The sequence below is a fragment of the Scyliorhinus canicula genome, chromosome 4 (assembly GCF_902713615.1).
Source record: "Scyliorhinus canicula chromosome 4, sScyCan1.1, whole genome shotgun sequence".
NCBI classification, from domain to species: Eukaryota; Metazoa; Chordata; class Chondrichthyes; order Carcharhiniformes; family Scyliorhinidae; genus Scyliorhinus; species Scyliorhinus canicula.
The window spans coordinates 84,537,397-84,548,748 of NC_052149.1; the positions used below are offsets into that span (position 1 = coordinate 84,537,397).

The 11,352-nt window shown below is 45.7% G+C and overlaps 1 protein-coding gene across 6 annotated transcripts in view; it reads left to right on the forward strand.

The window, feature by feature from the left end:
* trmt1l (tRNA methyltransferase 1-like) overlaps positions 1-6,091 on the forward strand; it is an 82,073-nt gene extending 75,982 nt beyond the window's left edge. For all 6 annotated transcript variants that reach the window (XM_038794635.1, XM_038794637.1, XM_038794636.1 and 3 more), the window contains one exon: positions 5,554-6,091. In XM_038794635.1, coding sequence (XP_038650563.1) covers positions 5,554-5,821 — 268 coding nt within the window. In that variant the 3' untranslated portion in view covers positions 5,822-6,091. The remainder of the gene's footprint in view (positions 1-5,553) is intronic.
* Positions 6,092-11,352: the final 5,261 nt, after the last annotated feature.

Sequence of the window (11,352 nt, forward strand, 5' to 3'; positions counted from 1 at the left end):
ACGATTCAGGGCGCCAGCTACTCTCATTTCCAGCTGTACGTACTCCCCGGACTCTGCGCCCTACTCTTACTTGGACTCGACTTCCAATGTAATCTCAAGAGCCTGACACTCAGCTTCGGCGGACCCCTACCTCCACTCACTATCTGCAGTCTAGCGATGCTAAAAATCAGCCCCCCTCCACTCTTTGCTAACCTTACTCCGAACTGCAAACCCGTAGCCACTTGCAGCAGGCGGTATAGCCTGCAGGACAGGGTATTTATTAGAACCGAGGTCCAGAGTCTCCTACGTGAGGGAGTCATAGAGGCCAGTAACAGCCCCTGAAGAGCTCAGGTGGTGGTCGTCAAGACCAGTGAAAAGTTCCGAATGGTAGTGGATTATAGCCAAACCATTAACCAGTTCACGCTCCTCAATGCGTATCCCCTACCCAGGATTGCAGACATGGTTAATCAGATCGCCCAGTACCGCATATTCTCCACGGTGGATCTGAAGTCTGCATACCACCAGCTCCCAATCCGCCCGGAGGACCGCCACTACACGGCGTTCGAGGCAGATGGCCACCTGTTCCATTTCCTCCGGGTCCCCTTTGGCGTCACGAATGGGGTCTCGGTGTTCCAACGAGTAATGGACCGAATGGTGGACCAGTACGGGCTGTGGGCCACGTTTCCGTACTTGGATAACGTCACCATCTGCGGCCAGGACCAGCAGGACCACGACGCCAACCTCCACCAATTTCTCCAAACCGCCCAGAAACTTAATCTCACTTATAATACGGAGAAATGCGTTTTCCGCACTACTAGACTAGCCATCCTCGGCTATTTCATGGAAAACTGAGTCCTGGGCCCCGGCCCGGATCGTATGCGCCCCCTCTTACAACTCCCTCTCCCTCATTGCCCCAGGGCCCTCAAGAGGTGCCTCGGATTTTTCTCTTATTATGCCCAGTGGGTCCCTCCGTATGCGGACAAAGCCCGCCCACTCTTTAAGGCCACACTCTTTCCTCTGTCAGCCGAGGCTCGCCAGGCCTTCAACTGCATCAAGTAGGACATCGCCAAAGCTGCCATGCGGGCGGTGGATGAATCCGTCCCCTTCCAGGTGGAAAGCGACGCCTCAGCGGTCGCTCTCGCCGCCACTCTGAATCAGGCAGGGAGACCAGTCACCTTCTTCTCCCGAACCCTCTCCGCTTCGGAACTTCGACACTCCTCGGTCGAAAAAGAACCCCAAGCCATTGTGGAAGCCATACGACACTGGAGGCACTACCTCGCAGGTAGGAGGTTTACCCTCATCACCGACCGAAGATCGGTTGCCTTCATGTTTGACAACTCGCAAAGGGGCAAAATTAAAAATGATAAAATCCTGCGGTGGAGGATCGAACTCTCCATCTACAATTACGATATTATGTATCGACCGGGGAAGCTCAACGAGCCCCCAGATGCCCAGTCCCGCGGCACGTGCGCCAGCGTGCAAGACGACCGCCTGAAAGCTATCCACAATGACCTCTGCCACCCGGGGATCACCCGGCTCGCCCACTACGTCAAAGCCCAAAATCTGCCTTTCTCCACCGAGGAGGTAAAAGCCATCACCAGGGATTGCCCGATCTGCGCTGAGTGCAAACCGCACTTCTATAGACCAGACAAGTCCCACCTGGTAAAGGCATCCCGGCCCTTTGAACGCCAGACCCCTCACGAACGACTATTTGTTTTCTCTAGGGGCACTACCACAGGGGTTTCGCTCCCATCCTGGTTGAGGACACCGGGCCCAGTTCTCCTCCAGAAGCACGTCCGGGCACACAAAACAGATCCGCTCGTAGAGAGAGTGCTACTACTCCATTCGAACCCCCAATACGCCTTTATTGAATTCCCCAACGGCTGTCAGAACACCGTTTCCCTCCGGGACCTGGCGCCTGCAGGATCCAACTCCACCACCACCACCGCCAAGGTACCCCTCACACTACACCCGACCCAACCCCCTGCGCCCTGCGCCCCCGCGCCTATAGGTTCCCTGCCCATGCTCAGCGCCCCCACGCCTATAGGTTTCCTGCCCCTGTCACCCGTCGCACCGGTCAGGTATGAAGCTCGGACCGAGTCACCCCCGGAGTCCACCATCGTACCCTCACCGACCGCCGCCACCCAGCCACCCGAAGAGGCTGAAACCCCGGTGCTCCGCCGATCCCAACGGACGACTCGGCCACCAGACCGGCTCAATTTGTAGGCCAGTCACCCCCGCTGGACTTGATTTTTTTTACAGGTGGTGGATGTGGTGAATTATATGCTATCGTAATTCACACTGTATTGCCTTGCATGTATTGTGTCATTGTGGGCTCTGTATGTGAACTGTTGCGCGGCTCTGCCCATAGGGGGAGATGAGGAGTTTGTACTGGGCTCCACCCTTGGCTCCGCCCATGGCTCCTCCCACTAACCGGAAGTACAAAGCACTGAAGCCGTAAGCCTGCTCTCAGTTCCTCTGGTCGCAGGCTGGCTTAGTTGTTAGACTATTAAAACCACAGTTTACTTCCAATCGTGCGTCTAGTGAATTGATGGTCACATCAAGGGTTATGCATAATGTTTCACAGCTGGGGGCCAGAGGAATAGAAGTTGTCAGGTGACAAAGCAGAGGCAATCAACATGTTCCTTATCCATGCGTAATAGGGGCAGCACGGTGGCACAGTGGGTTAGCACTGCGGCCTCACGGCTTCTGACCAGCAATGTTTATTCCTCAATCAATATCACAAAGTAGATTTTCAAGTTATTATCACGTTAGTATTTGTGGAATCAGTGATTGTACTTCAAAAGTAATTCATTGGTTGTAAAATGCTTCAGGGCCTCGAGTGAAAGATGTTATATAAATGCAAGTCAGGGCAGCATGGTGGCGCAGTGGTTAGCACTGCTGTCTCACGATGCCGAGATCCCAGGTTCAAGCTCTGCTCTGGGTCACTGTCTGTGTGCAGTTTGTACATTCTCCCCTTGTTTGCGGGGGTTTTGCCCCTGCAACCCAAAAATGTCCAAGCTAAGTGGATTGGTCACGCTAAATTGTCACTTAATTGGAAAAAATGAATTGGGTACTCTAAATTTATTTTTCAGAATCCATGAGTAATAAATTTGCAGTGATTTGACTTTTCTCCAGCACAACAGCAATGCTTGGTGAAGGAGCCATCTGTTCCAGACAGCACTGTCCCCATTTGGATTTCCATGTGCTGAATGTGATCCATGGCTAAGTGCAAGTATAGAACCTGCTGCCACAATTCTGTCAATTCGGCTTTGAAATGTGCTGCTGGAATGTTGTAAGCACACTAGCAATGACTCGCATCTATTTTCAAACATTCTTTCCTCCCCCGGGACTGCACGTGGACTCCACTCACTTCCTCATAGCATTAGGGAGATCATCTGGACCTGATATGATGGGATGGGATGCAGTCATGACATCAGCCTACAGTCAACCACCATGAAAGTTAGCCATTATTGAATGGACTCGTTCTTTGAAGCACAAACTCCATATGATTAGAGTATTTGATGCTGTGACTAACCCTTTCCACTATTTCTTTGTTTCATCCTGCATGTGCTGAATTCCAGTTTTACTAAAATAAGCTGATTTTCTAGCTTCAGCCTTTGGCACCTGGGCCAAGACTACAAGCAATGATCTGAAACAATCCTTGAGATTTCAGCAATAAAGTTGCTGAGGTGTGGGAAGCCGTTTTATTGCTGTCATATTATCCTACTCACCTAAAACAAAAATAACATTCCGCCTTCTGTTTTTCATAATTATTTTTAAAGTTTCCTTTATTTTCTCTCTAATGTGCTCATTCTTTCTATTGTAACATTTTTTAAAAGTCAGAACCATTTTAATGATCTTTCTGTGCCACAGCCCACACATCGGTGCCAGCAACTTCCCAAAAAAATTGATTGAAAATGATCTGTTACTTTGTCACTTTGAATTTATCCAGAGATTAATCTTATGATTTAATAGTTAATAGGTTTGCAATATTTTTACATATTAAACTGGGAAGGTCTACGATGGGATTAGTTCTCATATTGGAATGGAAGCTGATTGTGTTTGGTTTAAATAATTGGTTTACAACACAACTTTTAGTGCTGAATGTGTATGTGAAAATCTCCCAAATGAGAGTGAGGGGAGATGTAAAATCTCCTTTACAACATGACCATAAGAAGTTACATGCCTGTCACACAAGCTCATTCAGAAACTAAATGCACCATGTGATTAAACACCACCAAAGAAATAACTGAAGAACCTGGAAATATGACTTTGCAAGTTAGAAAATGTGGAAAACTGGTCTTCTGATCCTCTGGTAACCAAACTGTATGTCGTCCTTGAACCATCTTGACTTCTCCCAGTCTTTTAAATTTGGTGCACCCCAATACTAATAAGAGGAATGGAAGTAATCTAGGCTAGTTTATAATGTTGGACCACAGAACAAATCTCAAATGCTCCCAGCAGAGCTAGATTGAGTTTGAAATATTTCACTCAATCCAAACCTATTGTACTGGAAGTCAGAAGCATACTTCATCAATAGATGTTTGCCCACCAGTGTCACTGCTTAAGGTTGGTTCAGCTCCAAGTTTCCGAACAAAACAAATGATGGATTCTTCTACTTGCCCGAATTTAGCAATGTTTTCTGACTGGCCCGTTTAAATTAATCAGATTAAAGATGAGCTCTGATTTTTGCCCCCTCTGTTTCTTGCACTAAGCCAAAATAAAATTACTGTCAAAGGTTAGTTAAAAAGGTCCAGAAATAAAATACTTTGGCCAACAAAGTTGTCAGAACTAGAGAGAGAATTTTGAACAGTCCTGAAAGTCTTGGGATAGTTTGTTTTAACATAGAGGGAGTTTGCTAGGAGTCGTAGTTTATTGCTTAGTGAAAAGCCCAGCCAATTCTTGTATCTGTGTACTTAGCATTTAAAACATCATTATTTATTACAAAGGCAAAGTATGTTCCATGATACTAAACTACTGTACCACAAGTGTTTCTTCACACTGTGTTTTCATTCGTATTGTGCCTCCTTGGAAATTGGCAAACACAATTTTGTTATCATTTTGTTATACAGTTCGTGTTAGGTATCTTAATTTTAAATCTCCCCTCTTTGGTGTTTGAAAAACGATTTTCATTGTACATGAGTTTTCTCTAACTGCCAGATATCTGATTCTATTCCCTACCCACTTCCTGAAATGTGTCTCATTCAAATTCAAGAGTAGTAGGTCATTTTGGTAAAATGATCACTAGTGAGGGGAGTTTAAAAGCTGATGCATAAATGTTTTATGTGCTTTCAAGGGCACAAACAACAATCATTGTGATTTAAATTGTACATTTTTTTACGCCCTTAAACTTGTTGCAGAGCCAAGAAATCATGAGAAAGGTATATTCTGAAGTTAGAAAAACTGTGGGTAGTGAGCAGCACTTTTATCATTGCAAATGCTGTTTTCTTAAGCTGTAATGGTGATATTTCGGTGTAATGTCTTGCATTTTTGCAATTGCTTCCTGGAGTCTACACTTCTTGAATTACCCTAGCCTCTTGTACATCTATACAAACTATTTTGTTTCTACAGGATCAACAAATTTCTACCCTATCTCACGCAAGCTGGATTTCGAGTCGGTCGTACCCATTTTGACCCAACAGGGATCCGCACGGATGCCACACTGGCACAACTGAAAGCCATCCTCATGAAGTACAGTGTGCCAACACACACTGATAGTCAGCCTGGAGTTCACAGTCATGCTTCAACTGACCCGATTTCAGAACCTGTGCAAGATTCCATTCCGGAGCTACTTGAAGTCGATCAGCCCACTGAAGAAGTGAAACCTGAGTCAGGATAAATCAAGTATAATCTTGCATGAACCAAATTGACTTTTGTACACCTCCTTTGTGATACGATTTGTAGCTTATCACAAGATTGCTACATCACTGAAGAGCCAATGCTGGTGGTTCATACATCACTGTGCATAATACTCTGTAAAGTTTATTCTAAGATTGATTTTAGCCTTTGTATAAAAGAGCCTGTGGTATATTGTTCATCGGTCACGCAGAGGCATTGCCCCCGATTTGTCTTGATGCTGTTGAATATTAAAGAGAATGTTTTCACTTCATTTATTTGACTTAATTGCTTCTGGAAATACAGTAGTTAAGAACATGTTCACTTGTGTCATACTTTTTTTTCTTATCTTTATTAGTAACCATTCTAAACGACATACAAACACACAAAATAAAATTCCACCTGGAACTTGACACTGCACTGCCTGTTAGTGTGAGCCCCACCATAGGGAAGTTGTTTTATGTTCGGAACATCTAGTGTGTTAAACTAAAAAGGAAGTCAGCTGAAACTGTAATCTGGAAATATTTTTTCCCCTTGCCTGTTAATCTGTTGTATTTGAAAGTTCGCTGAAAAGCAGAATTTTGGTTCAGCGTCTATCTTAGAAACTTTCACATCGAGAGTTTGATTTGAATTGCAATAGCTGGAGCGATATATTTGTGCATTGAGTATCATTTTGGCACCGAGTGCAGGTGTTCTTTAATTTTGATAGGTACAGGGTAAATGAGATGCCAAAGTTCGGGTTGCTGCCCCAGTTGAACTAAGTAAAGTTTGGGAAACTGAACCAGTGGATCATTAACAAGTGTAGGTGAGAACTTACTGCTGAGAATTCATGTTCTGTATATGGTTGTGTTGTGCATTTCTTATGTGATGCAGTGAATTAGATGCCAGTTCTGCACTAAAGCATCTATTTCTCCTCCTGCTCTTGTAAGATCATATGCATGGTACTTTGTGATCATTCTAATTTTGTGTGTCCAAATATTTAGGATGCGTTTAGAAAAGGGTTTGAGCACATTGCATTGCTGGCTGCCATGGCGAACAGTCAGGTTTCAAGGCAGTCTTGCCGTACAGAGTGTTAGAATGAAATGCATGGCATCAGGCAGGTGCGTTCAGTTACATGTGACTCCACCTCATCAGTGTTGGAAGGCACAGGGCAGAGGTCAAGTGCTTTTTTAAATGATGGAGAATTTTTTCCAACTTGCTCAAATAGCCCTTTGTCTCATACTAGTTGTTTGAGGTGTACCAACAAAAGTTTAGGAAGAGTTAGTAAGCATTTCAAAAGACAGGAGAAGAATAAACATTTTTATCCTCAGAGAAAAGTGCATATGATTTAGCCATCTCCCTAAAGCAGTATTTGAAAGTCACTATCAATAGCCTTATAATTCTCACTGTGGCTTTTAAATTATCAGCCCCCAAGTTGTATACCATATCCAGTAATAAAAAAAACACTAATTAAAGAAAAACTGCACCTGAAGCAAAAACAGAAACAAACAAAAATGCTACATGTTGGTCAACATTTGTGGAAAGAATAGGTTACATCAGCATTTCCAATTTGAACAGCAAGTCAAAGCTTTTCCACCATCAGGAGTATAATGGAATACCCTCCACTTGTCTGGTGAGTGAAGCCCCTACAATACTCAAAAAGCTTAACACCATTCAGGACAAAGCAGCCTGTTTGATTGGCACCCCATCCACCACGTTAAGCATTCATCCCTCCACCATCATTGCACAGTAGCAGCAGTGTGTACCATTTATGAAATGCACTGCAGCAACTCACCCTGGCTCCTTTGACAGCAACTTCTAAACCTGCAATTTCTACCACCTAGAAGGGCAAGGGCAGCAGATGCATGGGAACACCTCTACCTGCAAGTTCCCCTCCAAGCTACACACCATCCTAATTTGGAAATATATCACTGCTCTTTCACTGTCGTTCGGTCAAAATCCTAGAACTCTTGCTATTGGTACTGTGGGCGTACCTACATCCACTACAGCAGTTCAAGAAGGCAGCTAACCACCACCTTCTCGAGGGCAGTTACAGATGGGCAGCTAAATGCTGGCCTTACCAGAAATGCTTACATTCCATTAACAATTAAATTAAAATGCACCTTTCACATACATATATTTCATAGCTAAATAATTAATTGTGAAGTATAGTCATTTTTCTTACATAGTAGTTACTGTGAATTTGCCCAGTTGGTCCCAGAAACAACGAGATAAATTAACACATAATATGGTCTAAAGATATTGGTTTAAGAAGTAAATTGTGGCCAGGATATTGAAGTAATACCGCTGCTCCTCTTCAAATAGTGATAACGTAATTTTCATTCTTCTGAGATGGTGGAAATTTAGCTGGTTTAGCTCTGTGGGCTAGACAGCAGGTTTGTGATGCAGAACAAGGCCAGCAGCGCTGGTTCAATTCCCGTACCAGCTGAGAATTATGAATTCTCTCTCCGTGTACCCGAACAGGCGCCGGAATGTGGCGACTAGAGGCTTTTCACAGTAACTTCATTGCAGTGTTAATGTAAGCTTACTTATGACAATAAAGATTATTTAATTTTTAATTTATTTAAAAGACTTATTTATGGAGGCACATTTCATAAATAAAGGTAGGTTTGATTTATTCAGATCATCATTCATTGTATTTTTCCCCTTCCTTCCAATCAGCTATAATTTAGAGCATGTGACTAAGTTAGATTGGGAGGCTTCATTAAAAGGCACGATCATGGATAGCCAATGGCTAATATTTAAGGAATGAATGTATACATTGCAACAGTTGTACATTCCTTTCTGCCAAAAATGCAACAAGAAAAGCAGACCAACCATGGCTAACAAAATAAATTAAGGATAGTATTAGATACAAAGAGAAGTCCTAGAAAGTTACTAGAAAAAGTAGCAAGCCTGAGGATTGGGAAAAGTTCAGTATTAAGCAAATGAGGGCCAAGAGATTGATTAAGAGAGGAAAAATAGCATATGAGAGTAAACTTGCAAGCAACATAAAAGTGGACTGTAAAAGTTTCTATCAATATATAAAAAGAAAAAGATTTGTGAAAACAAATATAGGTGGTCCCTTCAAGTCTGAAACAGGATAATTTATAATAGAGAACAAGGAAATGGCAGAGCACTTATTTTTTTTTTTAATTACATTTTTTTCTATTAAGGGAAAATTTAGCATAGCCATTCCACCTAGCCATCACATCTTTGTGTTGTGGAGGTGAGACCCACAAAAACACAGGGAGAATGTGTAAACTCCACACCGACAGTGATCCGGGGCCAGTATCAAACCACTCTGCCACCAGGCCGCCCGCTGTCAGAACAATTAAACAACTACTTTAGTTCTGACTTCATGGAGGAAGACACAAATAACTCACCAGGGGCGGGATTCTCCCCTACCCGGCGTGACGGGGGGTCCCGGCATAGGGGAGTGGCGCCAACCACTCCGGGGTCGGGCCTCCCCAAAGGTGGGGAATTCTCCCCACCTTTGGGGGCTAGCCCCGCGCCGCAGCAGTTGGCACCAGAAGACTGGTGCAAAAAACCGGCGCCCCTGGCAGCGGGGCTGGCCGAAAGGCTTTCGCCGGTCGGCGCATGCGCCGGCGGTGACGTCAGCGGCCAGCTGCCGCTGACGTCACCACAGGCGTATGCGCGATGTGGGTTTCTCTTCCGCCATGGCGGAGGCCGTGGCGGCAGCGGAAGAGAAAGAGTGCACCCAGGGCACCCCCCCCCGGGGTCTGATCGCCCCCCGCCCCCCCCCCCCCCCCCCCCCCAGGGCCCACTTGCGCCGCCGATCCCGCCGCCACCAGAGGTGGTTCAAACCTCGGCGGCTGGAGAGGCCTCCCAGCGGCAGGACTTTGGCCCATCCGGGCCGGAGAATCACTGCAGGGGCCTCTCCAATCGGAGTGGCGAGATTCCTGCCGCCGCCACTTCCCGGGTGGTGGAGAATCTCTGCCACGGCGGGGGCAGGATTTTCGGCGGCCCCAGGCGATTCTCCGACCCTGCTGGGGGTTAGAGAATTTCGCACCAGAAAAGCAAAGGAATCAAAAGTCTACCACCTTTTCTACGGGCGGCATTCTTTGTTGGCTGACGCCGAAATTAGGAAACGCAATTGGGCGGAGAAAAGCTTCCGACTGTAAAATTGAGGGGGGCACTTATTTGCCGCCAAATCGCAATTCTTGGTCACCTGGACAGCAGTGTCGATGTGGTCCGGGACGCACATAGAGTAAACACCATTTGTATGTCATTAACAGGCCCGACCCAGTATTCTCCAGGGCCTCCGCGGTTCTCCAATGGGCTGAGTTCCCGACAGCGTGGTTCATTTGTACTTTTAAAAATCGTGAAACCAGCATCGTGGAGCTGAGGGAGAAAGCGGGGATAGGGAAAGTATCTAACTTCGCCATAGTTTGCTGAGAGTTGTGCCACTAGTCGGTGGGCTTCTGCCCGGGATGGGGGAGTAGTGGGGGTGGCCTGGTATGGTAGCGCAGTGGTTAGCACAGTTGCTTCACAGTGCCAGGGTCCCACGTTCAATTCCTGGCTTGGGTCACTGTGTGTACGGAGTCTGCAAGTTCTCCCTGGGTCTGTGTGGGTTCCCTCCGGGTGCTCCGGTTTTCTCCCAAAAGTACTGAAGGATGTGCTGTGAGGAACTTTGGTCATTCTGAATTCTCCCTCTGTGTACCCGTACACACGCCGGAATGTGGCGACTTAGGGGCTTTTCACAGCAACTTCATTGCAGTGTTAATATAAGCCGACTTGTGACAATAAAAATTATTTTAAAGATTATTATTGTAAAAAGGAGATCGGCTCTGGGGTCGGGGTGGACGGATACAGAACACCATCGCACATTCTGCTAACAGTCCATTGTAGGCTTGGGCCACAGGTCATATAGTTGTCACCCCAGGCCACCCTCGAGGTATCCTCGGGCCCCAGCCGACCCATCAGCTGGAAGGACGCACTCCAACACAACCTGTGCATCTTGTTGGCTGGGATGAGTGTGTGGGGGGAGTGAAGTGTGTATAAGCGGCTGCAGCTTTTCAGCCTCCCGAGTGTCAATCACGGTCCTGGCGAATCCCGCACTGTTTTTCATTGGAATTGATTGTGTTCCACGTGGCGCCGGTGCTAGCACCTCCACAGTTGCTGAATCGATCCATATTCAGTGCCAGTTTTGCTGTCGTAAAAGTCTACAAATTTTGCATCGGAGTCAACACTTAGTCTCAGAAACAGAGAATCCCGTCGTTTCTATGACAATGAATTGGTACAATCCTGTAGCGTTGCCCAGAAAAAATTGTTTTAGTTCAACATGTAACCTTTGAAAAGTTAATGGTTAATGCTTACTTTTGAAGAAACAAAGTACTATCTCTGTCAGTAACCAAATGTTCCTGATGCATTAGGAATGAAACATAAATAACTAACAGGGAAGAATCATTGATGCAATTTTATTGCTATCGCAAAATGCTAAACTCTTGGAAGACACGACCAAGAAGCAGAATGAAAATGAGAATAGCTTTAAAATAATCCATCCTATTCTGTTAGCTAGACATCTGCACAAAT